Source organism: Rattus norvegicus, chromosome 5, assembly GCF_021556685.1.
Source record: "Rattus norvegicus strain SHRSP/BbbUtx chromosome 5, alternate assembly SHRSP_T2T, whole genome shotgun sequence".
In the NCBI taxonomy this organism is placed as follows: domain Eukaryota; kingdom Metazoa; phylum Chordata; class Mammalia; order Rodentia; family Muridae; genus Rattus; species Rattus norvegicus.
In genome coordinates this window covers 127,732,585-127,757,297 of record NC_141538.1, presented here as the reverse complement: position 1 = coordinate 127,757,297, position 24,713 = coordinate 127,732,585, and the positions used below count along the sequence as shown (strand labels likewise).

General features: G+C 49.7%; 1 protein-coding gene, 1 long non-coding RNA gene and 1 pseudogene across 51 annotated transcripts; 1 reads left to right on the top strand and 2 right to left on the bottom strand.

Annotated features, from left to right (window-relative positions):
* Window positions 1-2,199: 2,199 nt before the first annotated feature.
* Rpl28-ps1 (ribosomal protein L28, pseudogene 1) lies at window positions 2,200-2,741 on the bottom strand (annotated as a pseudogene).
* Window positions 2,200-24,678, bottom strand: Cyb5rl (cytochrome b5 reductase-like). 50 transcript variants are annotated; one of them, XM_087551153.1, is made up of 7 exons: window positions 24,276-24,671; window positions 22,765-23,031; window positions 20,662-20,810; window positions 17,797-17,884; window positions 14,193-14,297; window positions 10,896-11,099; window positions 2,200-2,794 (listed from the first exon to the last, which is right to left on the bottom strand). In XM_087551153.1, exons 2-7 carry the CDS (start codon window positions 22,960-22,962, stop codon window positions 2,759-2,761), a joined length of 780 nt encoding a protein of 259 aa, XP_087407279.1. In that variant the 5' UTR covers window positions 22,963-23,031; window positions 24,276-24,671; the 3' UTR covers window positions 2,200-2,758.
* Window positions 11,431-14,915, top strand: LOC120102947 (uncharacterized). The gene is made up of 2 exons (XR_015621033.1): window positions 11,431-11,570; window positions 13,737-14,915. It is a non-coding gene; the product is annotated as an uncharacterized LOC120102947 (long non-coding RNA).
* Window positions 24,679-24,713: the final 35 nt, after the last annotated feature.

The window sequence follows — 24,713 nt, the reverse complement described above, 5'->3', positions numbered from 1 at the left end:
CACACTTCAAGTATGGAGTGCAGACTGGATGCCCAACAAACAACGCTGGGAGAAGGGGCTGAGACAGCTCATTTTCAGTTGTGGAAACTGATGCTCCGAGAAGCGGAGTGGTTTGCCTGGGGTCATACAGCTGCTCCATGGAAGGACTGAAGTTCGAATCTACCCCAAGTCCAGCTCACAAGTCTGTTCTCAGCTTGGTGTGGTGGCACACACTTTATCTGGGAGGCTGAGGCAAGAAAAATCGTGAGCTTCACGCCAGAATGGACCACACTGCAAGACCTCGTACCAGGAATCAAAAAAGAACCCTGCCCCCCCTTACTTTTTGGTTTGTGTGTGGTGCACATATATGACCCTGCAGCTAGGCTAGTCACCTTAGCTCCACTCTCTACGAAGGGCTGGGGTCACAAGTAATCACTGCGCCATGCCTAGCTTTCTACAGGGGTGCTGGGGCTCCAATCTCATGGATGTACCTCAAGCCTTGCCTGTTGAGCCCTGTTTGAAGCCTTCCACCTTTGCTTTTACCGCTGTGCTTACTCCGTCCCGTGAAAGCTCGTCTGTGGACAAGACGTCTGAGCCAGGGTACAGACTCAGGGTAATGATGCTACAGGTGACAGGGGCCAAGACCTCCACAGACTCCTTCCCTGAGCGCTTCCTTCTGTCAGGACCTTCATCACGCCCACCAGGGCAGCAGCAAGCCTTTGGCAAGTATTCCATCAAGAAAGGAAGCCGGAGGACCTCTTGCAAGTCCAGAGAAAGGAACAGAAGCACTCAGCCTCCTGGCTGCACACAGGCGCACAAGGCCAGTGTTCTGGCAGAGGAGCAGCAGTGTGGCTGCAGGCAACTGTAGGGAGCAAATGCAGCCCCATTTTCTGGCTGTGGAAACTGAGACCCAGAGAGGACAGGGAAGAAAGAAGAACGCCAGGTTCACTGAGTGTCTGCTGTGCACTGGGCAGAACACCAGGCCCTGTCCATCTGCTGTAAGAGCAGCTGCTGCTCCCCCAGGAGATAATGGACATCTCCAGGGCATAGGTGACAAACAGACTCTCCCATTCTCTAGCAACAGTAAGCCTTAAACAAGGTGGTCAGGGCACCCAGGGCTCCGTGTACCACTGTCCACCCAAGGCACTTGCAGGGTTTCTATGCAGACTCCTGCCTTCCAGTGTCTCCAACCAGGGGCTTCTTCATTCTCCCAACACTGAGCCCACCCAGGAAGGCCAGAAGTACAAGGAGGAGTTTGTGCCCACGACCAGCAAGTGAGGGGGTGGCTGGTGGGCAGAGGCTCCAGCTTCCTTGGTCCTATAGTGGGGCAGTTTTGCAGCACATCCTGCAGCTACTTGGCATGAGTTCAGGTGAGATCAGAGGATCCTGCTGGCCACATCACCCTTTACTGCTGTCTATGTACCCAGGTCACCTTCAAAATCCTTGCTCATCTGGCAGTAGGGCAGAGCCAGCCCCAAACAATGTCATTTTATTGTATTGTATTTTATATGTGTGGGTGTTTTGTCTGCATGTCTGTCTGTCCATCATGTGAACACCTGGTACCCAGGGAGGTCAGAAGAGGGTGTTGGATCTCCTGGAACTGAAATTATAGAGAATTGTGAGCCATCATGGGGGTGCTGGAAATCGAACTCAGGTCCTCTGTAAGCATAATAATTTTTTTCTTTTTCTTTTTTTCAGAGCTGGGGACCAAACCCAGGGCCTTGCGCTTGGTAGGCAAGCGCTCTACCACTGAGCTAAATCCCCAACCCCAAGCATAGTAATTTTAACCAGTGAGCCATCTTTCTCGCCTCTGTTTTATTTTTATGAGACAGGATCTCACTATGTAGCCCTGGCTAGTCTCAAACTCTCTATGTAAACCAGGCTGGCCTCAGACTCACAGAGATTCATGACCTGCAGCCTCCCCAGTGCTGTGACTAAAACACATGCCACCATGCCTAGCTCATAATATCATTCTCAAACCTTCATCCAGCCAGGCCTGATAAACGCTGCACTTGGGAGGCAGAGGCAGGCAGATCTGAGTGTGAGGATACCCTGGCCTATGCAGCATGTTCAGGCCAGCCAGGGCTACATAGAAAGACCATATATATGTGTGTGTGTGTGTGCGTGTGTGTATACACATATATATATCACATATACACATATACATATATACACATATACATATATACACATATACATATATACATACACACACCTATAGGCGGTTGAACAAGTCAGTGGACTCTTTATTGCTTCTAGGGTGTGGGGCTCAGGAGCTCTTGGTGGGGCGGGCCCGTTTCTTCTTCACCACCACCGGCTTCTGGTTTTGAAGGATGACACTGGCCCTGCAGATCAGGGTGGTACTTGTTCTTTCCGATCATGTGGCTGATGCTGCTGACAGGAGCTGAGCATTCTTGTTGATGGTGGTCCTCACATAAGAAGTGGCAGGTTGGGGTTGGGGATTTGGCTCAGCGGTAGAGCGCTTGCCTAGCAACCGCAAGGCCCTGGGTTCGGTCCCCAGCTCCGAAAAAAAGAAAAAAAAAGTGGCAGGTTTTTGCTGACGGATCTACGTTTCATAACCACCATGACCCCTTTGCCATCAGCTGTGGGCTCCACTCTGATGGTTTTGTGGTGGGTTAGCCTGTTGTGATGGAGTTTAGGGCCTTCAGATTATTGGGCTCTGTGCTGTATGTTGGCTTGTTCCTCTTGATCAAGAAACTGGAGCAGTTTGGAACGACCATCCATTGCAGACGCACGGACATGGCGGCTGCTCCTCTCTCTATGGTGGCCAGAGACAGAAAGAGAGCAAGAGACCCTACATTAATGGAAGGAAGGAAGGAAGGAAGGAAGGAAGGAAGGAAGGATAGAAGAAGGAAAGAAGGAAGAAGAGAAAGAGAGAGAGAGAAGAGAGAGAGAGAGAGAACTAATTATAAATAAAATCCAGTACTCATAGTGAGCCTTCAGTGGATGTGTCCACTTTGGTGTGTTTTCCGTTTTCAGAATTCAACATCTTTAAGGACACAGCCCCAGGGGAACCTTGGCCGGCCTGTCAGATAAGAGCCAGGGGCTGGGGTATGGTGAGAGGAAGGAGTCAGAGCCACACAGGTCACATAGGGCTTCTAGGGCAGCTTCTGCATTCATTTTTCCACCGTGTTCAAATCATGCTCTCCAGCTCAGAGGTCTACGTCTAACATACTGGGTTCAAGTTTTAATTGTTTGCAGGAAACAACCTGCCTCTCTTCCTCTTCTTTCAGGGGCCCCTATGGTCAGTCAGACCAGAGGTGAAGTTCCCTTGAACCCAGGTGGAGGGCTAATCCAGGCTCACCTGCCCTCCAAGCTGGTTAGTGTGGCCTACCATCCTACTCAGCCTGCCAACCTGGCCACCATGCTGAGCGCTGAGATCTGGGAACTGGTCAAGACTGTCACCCCACCCCATATAAGCTAGTGCGTTCTGTCACTGGGAGCAGTGGGCATGGTGATGTGGTCTCCAGCCAGAATCTGTGAGACCTGTATGCAGACAGCTTTGTCATCTCCCTGTATGTGAGCCCTACAGTCTGCTGTGTGGTGCTGGTGAATGCCATCTATCTAGTGTGAGCCCTTCAGGGTGGGGGACCTGGGACCCTCAGAAAGCGCCATACTACAGTATGACAAAGAAACTCAGTTCCCAGCCTGCCAGTCAGTACCAGCTATGAGAACAGTGTTCAACTGGCCAAAGCCAGCAGTTTTCACAGTTCATGCCAACTAAAGGGGTAGGATGCAGGGTCTGAAGGTGACACACGCTACAGAGCTCCTCTGTCTCTGGCCAGTACCACGTCAGTCCTGAGCAGTGCCCGGTGGGATGTGCAGCTTGGTAGCTTTAAGTGGCAGTTGTCTACCTTGTTAACGAAAACACAGGAGGTAAGTAATTATCACTCGCAATTTGGGATCAAAAATCCCCCAAAACAAGGGGAAAAGAATTAAGGTGGTGGTGGTATGGGTGTTTTTGTTGTTTGTTTTCTGAAATTTTCAGAGAGTCTTGCCATGTTGCTCAGACTGGTCTTGAACACTGGACTCACGAGTCCTCTCACCTCAGCATCTGAGTAGCTGAGGCTATGGGAGTGCAGAGGATTATCAACAGTGATGTTTGGAAAGAAATGCAGTTTGCAGAGGTCACCATGAGTTGAGTACCAGGGAGAGGAGAAGGTGGGAGGTAGACCTGGCCTGTTATGCTTTGAATATGAAATGCTGTCCCCATATGTTGAAAGTCTGATCCCCATGTGCGGTGCTATTTTGGAAGGTGCTAGACACTTTAGCAGTACCTAGCTGGAGAAAGTAGGTCACAGAGGGTGCAGGGGTGTTGGGGTGTCTCTGGGGGGGTACATCTTGTCCTGACCCCTTCCTGTCTCTCTGCTGTTTTCCTGGCTGCTAGGAGGTAGAAAGCTCCTGTCTCTCACACCAGCTGCTATGGTGCCTTAGACCCCAAGCAGTAGAGTCAGCTGGCCATGGACTGAAACTCTTAACTCTTTCTTCCATGTTCTCTCAGTGGTGAGAACCTACTAATACAGTGTGTGGGGCACCCAGGTCAGGCTGTGTAAACCGTTTCCCTCATCCTCACTAAGATAGAGGACCTGAGGGATGGTTACATCCCCATTGTAGAGATGCTCAAACTGAGCGTCACGGGGGCTAAGTTACTTTTCGGTCACAGTCAAGAAGAGATTTGAGGGGTTGGGGATTTGGCTCAGTGGTAGAGCGCTCTCCTAGCAAGTGCAAGGCCCTGGGTTCGGTCCCCAGCTCTGAAAAAAAGAAAAAAAAAAAAGAAGAGATTTGAACCAAGATCTGCTTCATTTTAAAAGTGGCTAAAAAGGGGGAAAAAGAGTGCACCACCAAGGGGTTTTCCAAGTCGCTTTGATTTGAGTTCATGTGGAAAAGAGGAAGAACAAGGTCCCCTACCAGGTCTGGGGACCAGGAACAGCTCTGCCTGCAGTGCTGTGTCTTCCACACCTAAAAGGCTTGGGGCACAGCAGCTCACAGAGACTTTCAGTGAATTACTGAAGGGTGTGGAGGCATGAAGGGACAAGTCTATCAGAAGGGAGAGCCCGTGAGCACCTGAAGCCCCTGGTTTCTGCGTATATGGACTGGCTACATAGGATCATTTGGTTTTGCTCTGTTTTTGAGGCACCCTCTCAAGTACCCAAGCTACCCTCACACTTCCTATGTAGCCAGGAATAATCTTGATCTGATCCTCCTGTCTCTGCCTTCCAAGTGCTGGGGTTACATGTGTGTACCTGGCAATCTAACTGTAGAACTGTCCTTAAACAGAGGTGGGGGTGGGGGAGGAACCAACACCTGGATTTGCCAGAAGCTCATTTCAAATCTTTTCTGTAACACAAGAGCAGCTCTGGCCCCCCCTCTCCCCACCCTGCCCACTCAGGGCCATCTTTCTCCATCAGTCAGCTCGGTGCTTGCAGCTGGGCTCTCTCTACAGAAAACATTAATTTGTAGTTTTATAATTCCCAAGTACAACCCCCAAATCTTTTTGCTTTTATTGGTCCGTGTGTGCACACACTAGAGGACAATTTGTGGGAGTTGACTCGCTCCCTGCACCATGTGGGTTCTAGGGTTCAAACTCGGGTTGTCAGGCTTGACGGCAAGCACTGTTAGCTGCAAAGCAATCTTGCTAGACCTGTCCTAGTCCTGTTACTGTGTGCAGCTTATTCCATTATGACTTTTAACAACATTTACTCATGCTGGTACATGAAGACCGATGCATTTGTTTTAACTGCAGGCTGATATCCTACTGGGATCTCCACTGGAGCTAGATGTGGTGGAGCACGTCTTTAACTTGGCACCCACAAGGCTCTAGAATCAGTCCCCAGCACCCGAACAAAACAAAGAGAAGAACAAACAAAAGAGAACCTCTTACTTCCCATTCTGCTTTTTCATAGATTTTAGCCTTGGTTGTCTCACGCCATACAGAAACAAAGGTCTTTACATGGACCTCCAGGTGTGTGCACGTGTCATATAACTGTTAAAACAATTAACGCATGTTGGAATTGTGCCCCCTTACATGATCCTGGTGGCTCAGAGGCTGATTCTGTCTCTGACCTGGGGTAAATACAGTGGTGTGACTCTGTGTAGATGGAGAGTCCGCCACCTGTAAAGCACTCCACAGTTCTGCTATGACTCAGATGTCCACCTTCAGGAGGGGCTGAGCACCTGTGTTCTGGGAATACGGTGGCTGGGTGAGGCCAGGCAGGATCTGGCTATCCTTCCCGACTGGATAGAGGGGCAGTGGCAGATAACATGGGGGTGCTAATCTGTCTTGCTCACAGAGAAGTGAGCTCTTTGTGGGTCGTCTGAGGCCTTCAGGTCATGTTCAGATCCTGAGTGTCCTTTCTGCTACTGCACTGCCACACAATGGCAGTGCCCAGGGCGAACTCCATACCCACAGCCTGCAGAGAGCCAGGCATTATTACGAGAAATTGGCTAGCTGGCAGAACGAATCCGAGAAGTGGGATGACCTCATGAATTCCAATCAGTCCTATCTTATGCTCACCTATACCTTGCCAGGCATAGCAAACACTATTTGTGAGCTCTCGAGTACCCAGGTAACAGAAGACCATTTGGCATCTTGGCATTATATACACATCAGTGCCCTAGCCAATATTCACAATAACTAATCCCACCAGTAGCCAGGCTACCCTGATTCTACACTTGGGGAGGTAAAGAGGAAGGCAACCCACCCAGGACAGGGGATGTCAGTTGCCTCTGAGTGGCCTAATCTACCGTCTAGGCATCAAATATCTAATGGGAGAGAGGCATGTGGGAACTGCCATAGGCTCCTCCCCTTAAGTGGGCCCTCCCTGGCCCTCCCAGGAATGAGCAAAAGCATTGCTTTTGAAGCTTCTAGCGTTGGGATGGGAAGTAACCCAGGCTTTTTACAGGCTCAAGCCCCACGCACTCTCTTAGCACTGTGAACCCCATTTCTATAATATTCACCCCTTTCAAAGCTGTGCAAGCCAACTTGAGCCTTGGCTGGAGCTCTCCAGTGCAAAGGCTGTGCCTAGCATGCTATTTCCTCAGACAGTTGGGCTCCTAGTCCCACAGGAGCCTCCATGAGGACAACCGGTAAGACCCACCACGGCACACTGATGAAGTTCTCAGATAGAGGACAGGTGCCTTGCCCCAAGTAACAGGCTGGGCAAGGAGAGCCAGCCCATGGACCAGGCTTGGGAGCTCTGGCTCTCAGTCTTGTCGCACCGTGCTAGGCCTGGGACTCGAGAGAAAATTGACCCTGAGGTTCAAGACCTGGGCCAAACAAAATCAAGTGTTTTGACCTGTGATTATGCAGCTTTAATTTACTCACGACACTTGGTTCCAAGAAGTCACACCTAATGCCCTGTAAAACCACGACAGAGGCTCCATGCCCTGAGGTGCAGCATGCAAGCTTCCCGTCACCCACCAAGCACCACGGCTGTGCAGGGAACAGGGATTTCTTTGTTGTGATTTTTCAGGGTGGGACAGAAAAGTCCTTTGTGACAAAGATTCTTCCATGCCCTACTATGAAGATGAGGTAAGAACAGATCTGCTGTGATTTAAGGGGCCTGGGAATCCCTCCAGACACCTTTACTGCTGCTGCCTTCCAGGCAAGGTTCCCTAGCGGCCTGTGGAGCCCAGTTTGCAAAGTGTGGTATACAATCACAGGTGGGCGTACTGGGGAGGGGAGATGGAAACTTGTAGGGCTGTCTCGGCATTCACCTTGGGTGAGCCACTCAGAGGCCTTGGTTTACTGGTTTGTCCACTGAGTCTGCTGGACAGGGATTTTTGGCATCTGAAGTCTGCTATGGAGGGAAGATCACAACTTATAAACATCTAATCCTGAAGGTTCCTGGCTCTCGGCTTCTAACATTCCACTGCTGAGCATTAGAAGTCTGGAGCTGCCCGGATCCAGCCTGTGCTGGGCAGTGCACTGGGGCCCAGGCTGTGGAAAGCAGGATTCGTTAAGTCAGTGTGATGCCCAGGGGCAGTGAGCTCCCTGGAGAGGACATGCCCCACGATGGATAAAGGAGGTGGAGGTGGGGGCTGGGTGGACCTGGATCAGCAGCCATTCAGTGGGCAGAGCTGGGAGAGGGACCCAGGTCTCCTGACTCCTGCTCTATCTTTAGATCTCCATAGCAACCGTCGCCAGGGCACCGAGAGCTGAAGGCACGGGCTATGTGACTGCCTGCAGGAGGGAGGGGCATTTGCCTCTGTTCCTCTTCTTTTGTGGGGAAAGGACTCTGAGCTGGCCTCCTGAGCCAGGAAAGAAACTGAGTGTTAAGCTGATCATGGCAGAGATGGTCCAGGAAAGGCTTGTCATGGACACAGAGATGACGCAGGGCAGTGCCGTGGTCTGAGGACACAGTCAGCTCACAGACCCAAGGCCTTCCTTCAGCAAGTCAGGTTCACCCCGCAGGAGGCACAGAAGTTAAGGTCCTCCCAAGAGCTCTGAGCTTTTCCCCAAGTCATTTTCTCAGCACCAATGAGCCCTCTGGAAGGACAAGAGGGTCCTCACCACTCGTCCTGTCCAACTCCCACCAGCCTGAGTTCAGTAGGACTCCATTTGCTTGGTGACCTTGGAGCAGCCTTCCCTGGCTCCCAGGATAACTGCTGGCCTTCCTTCCTCCACACAGCAGGATGCAGCAGACAGGAAAGGAAGTTCCAAGGGTAATGACATTTGCCCAAGGCCTCTGGGCAAGTCAGCAGCAGGGCCAGGCCTGGACTCCATGTCGTCTGACTCTGGTCTGGGCTCCTCTTGGTACCCGTGATTAGGGTCCAAGGCCAGGGCTAGAAGAGGAAGTAGGAGTCCTCAGTCAGGCCAGCAGACAGCAAACACCTAGCCATGTCCTCAGTAAATGCAGGTGAGCCACAGACTAATGTAAATGGCCTTCTCCGGCAGCGGGCCACCAGTTCATCAACCAGCTCCTGGCCCAGGCGTCCAAAGTGGGTCTTGTCACGGTAGCTCCAGGGTAGCTGATCCGGGGAGACCTCCTGGGAAGGCGAGAGAGAGCAGGGAGGACTCCTGGGGGTTCTCGGTGTTCACCCAGCCAGCTCTGGACAGCCAGCTCTGCCACAGCAGGACACGGGAGAAACCCTTCACCAAAAGAAGCTTCTAACTCAACTGTCACTGCCATGGTGAGTCCCTAGTCTCTGAGCTGAGAGAAGAAGGCCTAGGTTACGGAGAACCATGGTCCTGCTGACCACAGTAAAAACTCAGTTCTGGGGAGGCCCAGGAGCTCCTAGTGTCCCATGTGCTTTCAGGCTTTGTAGCCTCACTTTCAGGAATCTGGATGACTTCCAGGTCCCCTAGTGCTGTTCAGGAGCACTTTCTGGTGACCTGGATCTTTCTACACTCCCCCCAAACACTCTCCTATCTAGTAGAACCCCGAGGGTAGAGACAGCAGACCTCACTGGCCCATCTCTCCTTCCCATTTCCCAGTTCTCCCCAACCTCTTGGTTCCACTGGCCCTACCCGAATTGTGCACCCTAAGATGAACTGACTCTGGTTACTCCTCAGTGAGGCGGAACCCTTTAGCAATGGCAGGTAGGCTGATAGGTGCTATGACAGCAGGAGCACCAGCAGCACCCAGGGACCCGTGACTGCAGGATGGACTTCTCTACCCATCAGCAGATCCAGAAAAGGTGAGCAGGCACTGGGGAAGGAAAGGGAAACAGCACACCTGGCAGGGGAGAGCAGGGACAAAGGCTGGCACCTAAAAAGCACAGCACAGTGGTACCTGTAAGCTTGCCAGTGACACCAGGACACAGCATTAGGGAGGGCAGGCCAGGAGAGGGAGCTGTCAAGGTCATCAGGCCACTGGGCTTGGGAAGCCCTGAGAATGTAGGAGCCAACAAAGGGCTAGGAGCAAGGCAGTGTAGAACAATGGGCGAACTGGCTGGCAGGAAGTGGAAGGAGAGTTGCCAGGCTCAGGTGGGGAAAGGGGCAACATGTGTGTCAAGTGCATGTGGGTGAGTAGAGCTACCACAGTCACCCCTACTCCTGCTGTGGAGCCAGCCAGCCCATTCCCCTGCCTGACCTTCAGCATCATCAAAGCCTGGCAGGGCTGGAAGTGAACTTCCATGTAACTTTCTAGCCCAGGCTCAAGGGCTACCTCTTTTGTGTGGCATTCCTGACCCCGCTTGCCCTCCACGCTGGCCAGCATGTGTATGTACTATCCTGACAGACTAAGACATGGCCTCTGTGCAGGACCAGCTGGGCTGGTACCCAGTTCTCTGCCGCTGTTACCTTGTTACCTAAGTTCCGCATCTGTTGAAAGAGACAGGACGGCAGTACAACCCTCACGAGGCTGTGGTGGGGATTGAAGTGCTCTGAATGGCACACAGAGACATGCTCAAAGAAAAGCAGCACCCTGGTCAGTTTTGTCAACTTTGATACAAGCTGGAGTCATCTGAGAAGGAGCCTCAGTTGAGTAAATAATTAGCCCACTGAGTCTGACAGGAGCTGTTCCACAGCTGTGTGGAGGAACAGGTGAAGATGGCAAGGACCTTACTGAGGCACTGCCTACTCAGTCTCAATGGAACCCCTACTCTGGGCCTAGCCTCATGTTAGGTACCATGGTGAGTATGTGAGCCCACATTCTTAGCCACAAAGATGTGAAGAGGACTGCTGCTGCTCTTACTCCACACAAGTGACCCCAGGGGATGGTTGGGACACAGGTGAGGGTGGAGCTTAGGAATGTGAAGCGTATGGGGCCCCTCGAACTGGAACCTCTGTAAACTGGCTTCCTCCTTGTATGATGGACCTGGTGATGCCTACACTCCAGACAGAGCACCTGGGGTTATTAATATAGCACAGGGTGGACAGGCTACAGCCAATCCTCAGGACAGCACAAAGGGAATGCAGCTTGTTAGGGGATAGGTCCCCACCCTGGGCTCACCTGACTGAGGACAAAGAAGGTTCGAACGTTCCAGAACCTGGCCTGTTCCTGGAAGAAAGTCTTCAGGTAGATGTCCTCGAAGGTCTTGAAGCAGCCGACCAAGGTGACAAAGGTCTCATCGTCTTCATTGTCTGTGATGCTCTGCACGATAGGCACCATAGGGGCCAGGCCTGTGCCGGCTGCCAGCATGAGGAGCTCACCGTACTACAGAGCAGGACAGAGAGCACAGTGGATGGCGGGTGGGTCTCACACTATCCACAGGGCTCTTCTCTTGGTCTTGCCTAAGCTGGGCAGCAATGCATCTCTCAAGTGTACCACCCGTCTCTGCCACGCTCTTCCCCTGGTGCATGAAGGCACCTGAATTACGAACAGCAGGTAAAGCCTGCGGAACACAGCTCATGCGACTCTGAGGCTCCCAGAGAGCAAAGCCCAACCTTCTCTTAGCATTTCTCTACAAGGACTCTGCTTACAGCTGGCAAGGAACTCAACTACCTCCCAAAGTCACTTCCTCTCCCACCGAAGCCTGGCCCCTCCCAACTCCATCGCAGCCTGCTCTAGAGCCTGCCTCCTCCACTCTGCAGAGCTCTACAAAGGTCTCAGGCCCCCAGCCGAGAACTCTGAGCCTCTCTGAAGTAAAGGAAGTAATGAATACATCTGCCTAGCTGGCATTGGAAGGTAAGTTTCTGCCCAAGAGAACAGTACCATCAACCCGTCCTCAGTAAACCCATTCCTATCTCTAGGTTCCTTAAAAAACAGGGCAAGCCTTTTCAAAGTCTGTCTGTCTGTCCATCCGTCCGTCCGTCTGTCTGTCGGTGTCTGTGTGTGTGTGTGTGTGTGTGTCTGTCTGTGTGTGTGTGTGTGTGTGTGTGTGTGTGTAACCCTGTCTAACCTGGAACTCTCTCTATAGACCAGGCTGGCCTCAAACTCAGAGATCTACCTGCCTCTGCCTCTCAAGTGCTGGGTTAGAGTGAGTCACTCCCACCCTGCTCTCAAGGTCAGTTTCTTAAAGGTTAATGCCTGACCCACACTGAAATATTCACCTTTCATTCCAGAGATTAGACATCTGTATATAAAATATCAACTGTGATCTGGGCAAGCTATTTTCCTAATCTGAACCTTAATTTCTTCACTGGTGGAGAACAATGATGAGCATTTTCCTGAAATAGCTCAGAACTGCCCTGAAGACAGGCCGGGTGTGGAGTCAGGGTCTAATCCATTTCAGTGCTCCCCCTTATTAGGCCTGAGACACTGGGCTGGGTCACCTTGTTCTGCAACAGTGGTCCCTGCAGCCTCCAGGCCTTTGCTCAGGGGTGCCTCCCTTTCTCTCATTCTTGCTCAGGTTGTGTCCTAGGAAGCTTTCCCTGAGCTGGGCTGGGCTCTTCATCTCCTATCCCAGTGCCTGTGCCTCCCTCAGACCTGGGCAATAATGTGCCTGTCTCCTCCTGGACAGACACTAGTGTCTGTCTGTGGTGTGACAGCAGAGACAGACATTTGTATGATTGATTTAACATCTGTGCATAATCAGACAACTACAGAGCAGGCCTGGAAAGAGGGTGGGATCCTGAGCCTTCTCTAGGAGCAAAGCAGACCCTGGCAAGTCTCTGGTGGCCATCTGAATGTGGGAGGTCCTTGCTGCTGGATCTAGGTGAGAAACAAAAGGCCCTGATGTCCGAGGGATGCAGGTCACAAGCGCTGGGAGGCTCCTCATGGGGCAGATGCTCAGAAGACCATCTGCTCCAAGCCAGGAAAAGAAACATCAGCCACACCCTGTTCTTAAGGGCAGGGACACTGAATAGGGGGGCACAGTGCAGAGTCGAGCTTGGATAGTTCCAGAACATTGCTGGAGAGTGACAGCATATCCACCTGTATGTATGTATGTATGTATGTATGTATGTATGTATGTATGTATGTGTGTGTGTGTGTGTGTGGGTATAATTCTACTGGGATGGAGCCCAGGGCCTCACAAGTGCTAGGAAAGTGTTCTATACTGAGCTACATCCCAGTCCCGACAGGGATGGTATGATGATGTTCATATAAGCGTGTGTGTGTGTGTGTGTGTGTGTGTGTGTGTGTGTGTGTGTGTGTTTGTACATATGCCCATATGTGGGAGTGAACCTGGCATCCTGGGGAGATGGCTTCCAGGTGCATTTGGGTTTCTTCCTTTTGTCTGTCTCTGGTGATTTTTTTTTTCTTGTTAGTGAGAATGTTTTGCATTTATAATAAGGGGAAAATACAATAAAAGCTATTTTTAAATTAAACAAGAAGAACGGCAAGGCAAGCATGATTCATTCTTTTCTGCTTGTTTTGGTTTTGGCTTTGTTTTCCTAATTATAAAGGTAATAGGTGTTTATTCCAGATAATTTGGAAAGTATAATGAAAAAAAATAAAAATTGCCCACAACCCCCCCAAACCTGCTAATATTTCACACACTTCATATTCCTTTCTGTGCATTTTAAGTTAGTTTCCCTACTGGGTGTACAATGCTTTGTACTTAGCACTTGTCACTTGCTCTCATAGCATAAGCACAAGGCATCATTAACAACATAACTTTTTTTTTTTTTTTTTTTTTGGTTCTTTTTTTCGGAGCTGGGGACCGAACCCAGGGCCTTGCGCTTCCTAGGTAAGCGCTCTACCACTGAGCTAAATCCCCAGCCCCAACAACATAACTTTAAAATCTAGGAGAACGTTCTATCAAGTACCTGTAACTATTCTCTTTGTGGGGTACTCAGTTGCCTCTCGTCTTTTGTTATTATAAGTAAAAATGCCACTCACGCATGCACAGAAAGCAGCATTTGGGTTTTGTCTTGTTCTGTTCTGTTTGTTTTGTTTTCTGTGTAATAGATTTCCAGAAATGGAATTACTGGGTCAAAGGATTCTCAAGACTCTTGATACACACGACTGGACTTCTTCCCAGGAATGAGGCAGCGATGAGAAATGACCAGTTCTTTCTGGGAAAGGTGGGCAAAGCAAGCGTGCTGTGGAGACGAGGCAAGAGCCTTCCAGTCTAGAAGTGAGTGTGGGCTGTGCCAGCTTCCTGAGGAGAAGATGCAATCGGAACAGCATCTAAGAGTCAGAGGGCATCAGGGTCCTGAGCTCTGGGTCCTCAAACCTGATCTTCTGAGGCACGGCAGCCATCAACGGTTTTGGAGTAAAGGGGACAGTGTGTTTATTAGGGCCCATCTATCTTGTCTAAGCCTTGTTTCAGCCTCACATCACTCTGGGGGCTGGGTTTAAATGTTGGAAGAACAGCACAGTGACTTGTGGAAGCTCCTCAGGACTGAAGGTGCTGGCACTGACCTTTTTTGGTTCATATAAGAAGCTTCCGAAAGGCCCTCGCCAGAAAGCTGTGTCTCCTGGTCTCCAGGACTCCACATAGCGGGACATCAGCCCAGTCTCATAGCACTTGAAGCAAACACAGGGAATGGTCAGTGGATAGACATTCGCCACAGCACAAACCTCCCTAACTAATGCTTGAAGCTCCTGCATGCTCAGTGCCTCCTGAGGACTCTCACCTTGCCTTCTTCTGTACCCCCCATACTGGAGCTATCATCCACACTGGCATCTAGACACACAGGAGGATGGTAAGGCTGAGATGAGACTCCAATGGACCTACCAACCTTCAGAGAGGTCGCACACTGAAATGCCTGAGGAGGCCACGCAGGGAGTGTAGCCCAACAAAGAACGGGTTAGTGACTAAAGGCAACAAGCGTGCAGTGTGAGAAAAGACACTGTCTGTTTAAAAGGGATGGATGTGGGGTTGGGGATTTAGCTCAGTGGTAGAGCGCTTGCCTAGCAAGCACAAGGCCCTGGGTTCGGTCCCCAGCTCCGAAAAAAAGAAAAAAAAAAGGGATGGATGTTCCTTCTAAGAGGGAAGCTATTTCTCAGGTGCTAGTCTGTAACTTGTGGGGCAGATGTTGCCAGATCTCAGAAGTCTTCCAGGAGATAGAGGAGATCCATTTTTTACTGAAAACCTTCCCAGTTCTGAAATGTCAGCAATAAACTTGTAATTCTGCAATCCTAGGCAGGCTAAAGCCAAGTAGATTTGAACACTGGACTGTTTCCAGTGTCTGGCTCATTCTACACCACCTCCTGGTGGGATGACTACTAAGTAGGTGAGCTGTCTACACTGCCTTCACTGTCTACACTATCTACCTGCACTGTTCTGAGCACCATGCTGGAGTAGAACACACAGTTGAATCTGAAATGTTGTGAAGACATCCAGTGCCTGAACCATGAACATTCAGCACTAACTATTCCCATCAGTTAATTTATGCACGCAGGCTTCCTCTGGTGGCTCACAGTAGAGGAAGGCTGTATATACACATCTCAGACACTCACACTGTACAGACAGCTTCGCACTCCTCGAGGAGAAACCATGAGCCCATGGAGTGAAATAAGGCTGGCTTCTTGGAGTTTGGGCAAAACTGGATTCCCAGGGTGGGAAGACATGCAAAGACTCTTGGGATTTGAGGCTGCCTGGGCAAAGGCATAGAGCCCAGGTCTTCTCCTGGGAAGAACCGACAGCCATGGAGGGGTAGAGTCAGGAACGCTGAGACACAAAACTGGAAGGGTGTTTGGGATGGTCCAAAGCTTGAAGGACAGACTAGATTTTGGTGTCAGACCTGCCTTTGAGTGTCCACAACTGCCTCCGACACTATCTGCATGAAGCACAGGAAGTCTCGGCTCGCCTGGAAGATGGGGAGGGAGAGTTTTTACTGGAAGCTGTGTGGGGGCATATCTTGGTTTCTGGGCCCAATTTGGGGGAAAGTAAAGCTATGGGGACTAGAGAAGTGGCTCAGCTGTTAAAAACTCTGGTTCCGGGGTTGGGGATTTAGCTCAGTAGTAGAGCGCTTGCCTAGGAAGCGCAAGGCCCTGGGTTTGGTCCCCAGCTCTGAAAAAAGAACCAAAAAAAAAAAAAAAAAAAAAAAAAGAACTCTGGTTCCTCCTACAGAGGACCTGGGTTCAATTCCTTGCACCTACATGGTGGCTCACCACTGTCCATAAACACAAGACAAAACAAAAACAAAACAAAACAAAAACCCTAGTTATGGCCCTAGCAGCCCTAGACAGCACCAAACGGGGGGGAAAGATTCTTCTGCCTCGGAGAGCCTGGTTTGGAGCAAAGGCTCAAGAAATACTAAGACAGCTTTTGTCCTACCACCCAAGAGGCCTTTAAGCTTCAGTTTCTTCATTGGTAAAGTAGGGATAATATGGTTTTCTTGAGGTCATGAGTTGAAATGACAACAGTTACAAGCAGTGTAACCACTGCCTAGCAGGTACTGAAAACAGAGCCCTCCTTAGTTTCCTCATGGGAAAGTCACCCCACAAATTCCCACTGCCTTCCCAATTTGCAAAGACATTTCCAGCTCTTTCCATCCAGTGGCTTAGGGATAATGAGATACTGCTCTGAAGGAGCAAATCAGCCTTGCAGCTGGGAGGGATCCAGCTGTCTGGAGAGCTGTCTCTGGGCTTATCCTCTCAGCAGAAGCGCCCTAGACAAGCAGCGCAGGGAAGCAGGCCATTTGGAGAGGATTTGTGGAATCTCCCAGACAAACAGTAGCGTGCAGAAGGGAGCTTGTCCAGGCTTATGTGGGAAGGAATAAACATTCAGGCTCGTAGGCAGGCAAGAAAGCAGGAGCCCAAGTCAGCTCTAGGCCTCGGAATCAGGGGTTTGCTCCCCCTCAGGACTCCTTCTTCCACCTCCCACCTTGGGTCCTCCCGGCCTCAGCCTGCTGACCAGTAAATGAGATCATGACACAGCCTTGTAAGGAGGCTACTGACGCTCCTTAGGACTGCATGAGGGAAATGTTCTCACTTGCAGGCATGTTAGACCTGTGGCGTATGGCCACAATCAGCTAAGGACAGCTGGTCTGACACAAAACTGAAACTGATTTTAGAGCATTATTCGTGTTTTTGTTTGGGGTTTTGTTTGCTAATTCAATTGTTCTAGAGCATGAACTTTGTAGTTGACAGCATGGTGCTGTGATGACAAGAGGCTGTCTGTGCCTAGCAGAGCTACAGCAGGTTGGCACACACAAAGCTTCTCTTGCTGGAAGTCAAACGTCGGTGGGTCAGCAGGTCCATAAAATTGAGTGTCCAAGGTATTCTGTATCCAACCCACTCCACTCCTTCCTGACAACATTTCCAGTGGCCCAGCTGCCCCACAGGCATCCTCTGCTCCACCACCTGGACTGAGCACAGTTCCCAGAAGCCCTTCCGGAAGTCTGGCTATCAGTACTCTCAGCCTAGAATGGCATTCATTCCTTAGCACTGTCAGTTCACACTCCTTCAAGACTAACCTCCCAGAGTGGGTGTCAGGGTAGTCCTGTCTGCACGGTCTTTCTCTGGCACCCTGCTGCCTTCTGTGCCAGGACAAAAGCCTTTCCCAGTTCATGCCTCTTCTGCCGTGCCGCTCCCAGGTCTCTGAGCCTTTTCCTCATACTCTTCCTGTTTCTCAGCCCTCAAACATACAGCACCTCCCAGGAAGCCGGGCCTGAGTTCCTTGTTTACAGCTGCCCTGTACTGGGCCAGGTCTCCACTCTCATGACTAGCATCATACTGTACTGTATTGATCTGATGATCACTTGTCCTGGGTCCCTACAGGTCAGGCTGGACCCCTGTGCCAGCACACACAGGTACAGGGACTTCTCTCCACTTCTCAACTCAATACTCTTTTTCCACCAGCACATAAAAGGTGTTAAGGTATAGGATTTCCTAAAATCTCCCAATAGCATGCCCTCTGGGCATAACAGCAACCTCCTTAGAAGAGAAGGAAGAGACCCTCTCATAAACTATTGTTCCTTCAAGTCAGTCCATTCTCATGACAACTAATACCTCAGGCAAGTCAGAGAGGGAAAAAGTTCATAGCACCCTACACAATCTTCAACGAGAATTGACTCACCTTGATTAAGACGTCAAAGTATCCTTGTGCAGTGGCAGGGCTGATGGGAGTGTAGGCTCTCTGAATTTCTAAGTCATCTACTACACCTCTGGAAAGGAGAGGTGCACAGAAGTCAGGTAGTCAGCCATTTAACGGGCACCTCCCCTGATAGGTTAATGGACATGAAGGGTAAGTTTCAGTCATTCCCAGAGGTCCTCACGGAGGGACAGATAAAGAACAGCAGAAGGGAGAGCAGTGAGCTCACCACTGCCCACCTACTTATGAGACCTGTGCACATTACTTAATCTCTCAGCAGCACCTCCTGTTACGTAGGGCTCACCGTTCAGGTCCTGGTTGTGTGACTTCACTTGAATTAGACAGAATAGTACATCAAAGAGCACACTGATGCTCTGAGCAGTTTGTGGGACGTTACTGTGGTTTCCTTCTCCGCTACAAAATAAAACAGGTGAAAGCAGCTGCTAGCAGCTTATGGAACATTACCGGAGAGCAGCAGGCGTGAGAACTGGAAGAGTCCTCCAAGGGCCCGAGGCCAAAGCCTTGCCAAGGTATTGACTGTTTTTACGACGTTACCAACGATGGGGTCAGAGCCCAATCCTGAGTCCTGGTAAGTGCTATGAGGTGTGATACCTGCTGTGTATCAGGCACATCATATACATAACTTCATTTAAAATAACAGCCCAGGGCTGGAGAATGACTCAGGGGTTAAGAGCACTCACTGCTCTTGCAGAGGGCCTTGGTTTGGTTCCCAGCACCCGTATTGGGTGGCTTCCAACTACCTGTAATTCTAGTTGCAGGGGATCTGATACCTTCTTTTGACCTCCATGGGCACTACACATACAATGCACATACATACCCTCAAGCACACATGCACACACATAAAATAAAAATAAATAATCTTTTTAAAATGCAGAATGCAGTGTTAAGAGAAGGAAAGCCCTCGCACAGCTGGCATCTGGCCATGGCTCCAAATCTAAGTTGGGTTCTGCTCCTCAAAATATCTCAGGCAGTTAAGTGTGGTGGTGCACCCTGTAGCCCCAGCACTTGTGAGGCTGAGGCTGAAAAATAGGAGTTTGAGGGTGGCCTGAAGTACATAACAACCGTGTAAAAACAAACAAAATAAAAAACAAACTCAAACCCCACACCCAAACAACAACAAAAATCCCGACAGCTCCCTGGCACAGCCGAGAATTCCTTTCTCTGGCTTTACCCTGTGCACAACATTCATCTCAGGTGTCTAGGAAGACCGAAAGCCCTGTCCAAATGCGCCAAATGCAGGAACACTAGACAGAACATGAGGAAAGCTTATGAAATATGTGCAGATACCGAGAGCAGAACTAACATGGCTCAGAAGCGGAGAGCAGGACACCACTTCCTGCAGCAGGCAAAGCCGAGTCTCAGAGGGAAGGAGCATGCTCGCCTGTGAACTCAGAAGTCTGCTGCTGTCAGGGATTGAGGCTCGAACAGGCCACTGACAGGTGAGCCCAGGAAAGGAAGTAACTCTAGCAGAGGAACTCCAGGCAGAGGGAACAGCCCGGGCTGGATAATGCAGGCAAGTTGGGAACTTGTAGTTGGATTTTGAGGCTGACAGGGAGGGGAAGGAGGACCTGGGAGGAAAGAAGCTTGGGCAACCATGTCAAGAATGTCATGGGAGCAATGAGGAGCACCAGAATATGTCTTACTGAGTGACATGGTCAATGGATGGTAGAGAGGATGGAGGGCAGTCAGCCTAGAAGCGGGGTCCCCTGGCCACTCCACTATATGGATGGAGAGCTGCAGAGCGGCTTCTCCTGACAGCTGGAATATGGAACTTCAAGGATTGCCAGTCAGGCCACAGGCCAGACCACTGGAGGCAAGTGGCCAGTCTGACCAGCAGTAAGCTTTTTCTAGTGCCCTCCTGCCTTGTCTTTGGGCCATGCCTTGTGGGTTTTTGGGTTTGTTTTGTTTTGTTGTGGTCTGTTTGCTGGTTCCTTCTCTTCTTGCAAACCTCATAACCTCCAGCATTCTTGGGGTTCAGCTCTATGCCCATTTTTCTTCCCACATATGAATACACTCCCGAATGCTGTCCGGGTGTGTGACGATATTGCCCAGATCCAAGTTTGCAGTACTGACCTCTCTGCAGTGCCTCACATACCCACAACTGTCCACCTGAAGACGCTTTCCCAGCAAAGGTGGGGATGGTTCAGGCTAGGGATGCGCAGGTCAGAAGGAAGTTCAGAGGACTCTTCTCAGAGGAAAGAACACTAATGCAGTTCAGTGGCCAGGCTGTCTAGGCCGGGATCTGGATCCCATGACTTGGTAGCTGTGTGAGGCTGGGAAACTTTTTTGTTTGCTTGCTTGTTTCCTCTTTTATTATTATCACTGCTGTTTTTGAGATAAGATAAAGAGCCCAGGATAGCCTCAAACTTGAGATGTAGCTAAGGCTGACCTAGACTTCTAATTTTCTTGCCTCCTCCTTTTATATGTTCAGGTTCTTTACTCTTACTGTCCTTTCTGTCATCCGATGCTAATTACACTGGCTCTGAAGACAGACTCTTGCTTTCAAATCCTGATCTAATACTTCCTGTGTTAGCAAGTTCCTGAAACTCTCTGACTTTAGCATCCTCTGGGGATTTTGTGATTGTTAAATGAGTTTAGGAATGTGAGCAGACAGAACTATGGCTTGGCTAGTAAGTGCTATCAAAGTGCTGGTGTATTATATATCACAAAAACATTACTGAGCTCCACGCCAAGGACCTTGAGTCTTATGCTGCTACGTCCATCCTGAAGAAGGGCTTAAAATAGGTCAAGTAAGCTCCCCCCAGCTACTCCGCTGGTCAGTGGTAAATCAGGGCAGCAGACATTGGTTCTCCCACTACCTGAATGTACCGTAGGATGAGGTGCTGCCCAGGAAGCAGGCCGAGGTGACAGTTCCCAGGTAGTGTAAACCGGACAAGATAGGTGTCCCTGGTGACCTTCTCCATGGTGCTGATGTGGAAGGCCAGGAAAGTCTCTGGACTCAGCTTGGTAGAACAGCCCTATAACAGGAAAAGATTTGACCTCTAGAGGTCAGACCCAAGGGACACACACACTTTCCCTGATTTTGATGAGAGTCATCTCCTGATGTGACAGGAGTTGGCTCTTGCTTCTCCTTGATGTACAGCATAGTGCATGGAGTTTACTCTTCTTGTAAGCTTTCTGTAGCTCCCCACAGCTGCGGGAACAAGCACAGGCTCCTTAGCCTACATTCAAGGGAGCAGTGGGCAACTACAAGCTTCACTGTATTTGCCACACAACAGACCTTAGACGTTCATTCCTCCTCCTCCTCCCAAGGTCACCTCTCACTGCCTACCTACCTCAAGGTATTTATTGTTCAAACTGTATGCTCTATACAAAACACCCGCTCATCCTTCAGATCTATTAAGTTCCAGATCTAAAAAACTGATGAAGCCTCAGAGATGGTCCAATCTAATATCCTCATATCACATATGGGGAAACGGAGGCCTGAAAGGTCTTAGGTTTTGGATTTCAAGAGGAATGCTGAGGTAGACTGTCTTTCTGGGAACAGATTTATTAACACCCAAGACATAATATGGTGGGAGTTCCAAAGAAAGTTCAGGCTCATGAAGCTAAGTGGGTGTTCCTCTTACAGGCTTCAGAGAGAAAAGGGAAGTCTCAGGTCATGTAGCTGATGAACAGTCCATAGTACACACTGGCAGTCAGGCTGTCTAACTCCCTGGAGGCAGAAGGGAGAAAGGTTCAGCCCTTCAGTTAACCTGTGCTCTGGTTAGGGTATTCGGTAAACTTCCTTTGGGGAAGCGAGAAGTACAGAGTCACAGACAGTCACACTGTGGTGTCTACCTGACATCTGACAGACAGCACAGAAACTGTTAGGGTAGACAGAGAAAGGCTGCAGCAGGTGAGCATGGCCTGAGTGGTCTGCCTCTTCTCCATCACACCCCTCTCTCTCTCTCTCTCTCTCTCTCTCTCTCTCTCTCTCTCTCTCTCTCTCTCTCTCTGAGGCAGGGTCTCATGTAACTCAGACTGACCTGATCCTAGCTGGCCAAGGTTGGCTTTGAATCCTTGATTCTCCTACCTCTAGCTTTTAAGTGCTGGGATTAAAAGAATTCGCCACTACACTCCGTTTTGTATATGAATTTCAAAAGTGGAAATTACTAGAGAAATTAGTATATTATTATTACTTTATTACATTAAAAGATAAAATTATTAGATTGAAATATGTTGTTTTGACCAGGGGGTGGTGGCACATGCCTTTAATCCCAGCACTCAGTAGGCAGAGGCAGGTGGATTTCTGAGTCTGAGGCCAGCCTAGTCTACAGAGGGGAGTTTCAGTATAGCCAGGGCTACACAGAGAAAGTCTATCTTGAAAATCCAAAGAGAAAAAAAAAAGCTGTTTTGTAAGACTTGCCAAGTTTTGTACTATCACTTAATTTTCTGTTACCTCAGGTGATTACTATATACTGAACCACTATATACTGAACACGTGAGTACTATGAAGTGAATGAAGGAGTTAGAATGGGAAGAGAAAGTCCTTAAGCTCCAGAGTAACAGCAACACTCCTTATGTACTTGTCTGTATAATACCAAGTTAGTTTGCTCACTCACAATCCTCAGTGGCTTGATAGTGCCTGGGGTATAACAGGAATTCAATGGGTATTGAATGTTTAGTGAAATAATTATTAGGTTCAGTGTTAAACATTACAGATAACTCAGTCCATTTTACAATTCGGGAAATAAAGGCACCAAGAGGTTAAGGGGCTTAGACTACATCCACATAGCTAATAGGTTGAAATAGGTTGAGTTTAGGTCTGGACCTTGCTCCTTGGATCTACCTGCTTCCATTATAAGGGCTTCTTTCTCTCCATTGTCCAGTCAAGGAAGTCATCCCATAGCAGGGGCACTGGGCAGGGCAGGGCAGGGCAGGGCAGGGCAGGGCAGGGCCGGATAGATGTTGCCACTCTGGGCTCCTCACCTGGCTCTCAGGTGGCTGCTTCCCACTCAGCAGGCTCATGTCATTTTTGGCTTGGGCTGTGTCCCATCTTTCCAGGTCTCGGTAATAGAGGTCAAACACACAGGGCGAGCAGCCACTACCACAGCACTGGGAGGGCAAGGGTTCCACAGGCTTTAACTGCAACCAAGCCTCAGCATGGTCATCCTCCCTCTCAGCCATTGTCAGCGGGGCTTGGGCAATATGGGGGTGTGGGGTGGTGGTGAAATAGGCCAGGCTCCTCTTTGCTGTCTGCCTGGGAGAAGGAAAACATGGCAGTTATACCCTGTTATCTCTCTCACACTTTCTTTTTTTTTTTTTTTTTTTTGGTTCTTTTTTTCGGAGCTGGGGACCGAACCCAGGGCCTTGCGCTTCCTAGGTAAGCGCTCTACCACTGAGCTAAATCCCCAGCCCCTCTCTCACACTTTCTTCAAGGCCCACCAGGTAGTCTATGGGGATAGAGATGGCTTAACCAGAGGCTGTCACACAGGAAACACTTATAATTATTGGGGTTTTGTGTGTGTGTGTGTGTGTGTGTGTGTGTGTGTGTGTGTGTGTGAAGTAAATCTTAGCAGAGAAGGGGATTTGGATTCAGAAGAACTTTTCTACTGTGCAAGAAGCTTCAGTATGTTTCTGAAGCTGGGGAACCAGGGAGAATGAAGTTGTGTCTTACTCTTTCTGTATTCTGCCAAACACCCTGCATACGGGAAGCTCCCACTGACTGGTGAGTGTTCACTCTATGGTCTGGGAGCTAGGTACAGGGTTAGGTGCTGGAAGGCAAGAGAAGTGCACAGGACACAGTCCCTGTCCTTGTTAAGACCTGGCATGGTGCTACATCAATCTTATTTACAGCATGCACTGTATCAGATACACGAGTGAATGATGTCTCTCTTTACGCCAATTACACTTAGGGTTTGGGGAGGGGGTGTATTAAAATCAGACAAATGAAATGCTTTGTTAACTGTAAATTGCTGTACAGCCTGAGAGTTGGTTATATTGTCCTCTGCCTTTTTGCTTTCATGGGGGTTAAATAGTCCTATTGTCTCAGTTACTTTGGAAATTGGTAGACAAGTTGGTCATATCAATCTCAGTTTTAAAGACATGATTCTTTCCTATCTGGGAGGCACAATCCCTGTTGCAGCCTCGACCTGGATGCCTATCCCTACTCTTCAGGCCTTGGTTGAAAGGTCATCTCCTGTCAGAGACCTTCCCAAGTGTTGCACTTGTCATCACCAAGCACTTGCTTTATTCTAGTATGTATTCATTCGTTAAACATGAACTGTGAGTCTCGCAACTGCTCTAGAAGTCAGGGAGAGCTCACAGGACAGTCACTAAACAAAATAAAAATAGCAACTTTGACAGTGGTCAAACAAGAGGAAAGACCTTAAGGACATAGACAAGAAGCATGTGTGTGTTGCCACCGTTCAAGTCGTACACTCATGTACTCACTGGGTGGTCCCTCAACGTATGCTTTACACACTCACCCCGACCCCTACCGTGAGCCTGCCAGAAGTTAGTGCTGAGCGAAGGAGCAATTCCCGGCTCTGGTCCCCTCCAGGAATCAGAAATCTCAGAAGAGCAAAAGTAACTTGCTTTCGGCGCTGGGCTGAGTGCCGAGGTGGCGTAGAGGTAAGCGAGGGCAACAGTGAGAAGGGTGGAGAGGAGGATAGTTCCAGAACTCACTAGGGGTCGAACCTGCTAAGACATTTTAACTCCTAATTTTACAGCGAGGAGACTGGGCCCTCTGAAATACTAAATGCCTAATGGTCAAAGACGTCCAAAGTACAAGTTTGAGGTCCCTACACTCCTCCGCTACGGACTCAAGCACCACCACCACGCTCACCTACCTACCAGCAAGTCTCCTCAAGTGGGGTACTTCAGAAACCCCAAGCAAAGAGCGCTTTGCAGGTTCCACCTATAAGGATGGGAACTGC

Coding starts and splice junctions, on each gene's coding strand:
- Cyb5rl (XM_087551126.1), bottom strand. CDS start 22,962: ATGGCTGAGAGGGAGGATGACCATGCTGAGGCTTGGTTGCAGTTAAAG. Junction 17,885..20,661: donor GGGCAGCACCTCATCCTACG/GTACATTCAGGT, acceptor TCTCCTTTCCAG/AGGTGTAGTAGATGACTTAG. Junction 8,785..10,895: donor CCTTCTTTGTCCTCAGTCAG/GTGAGCCCAGGG, acceptor TTCCTCTTCTAG/CCCTGGCCTTGGACCCTAAT.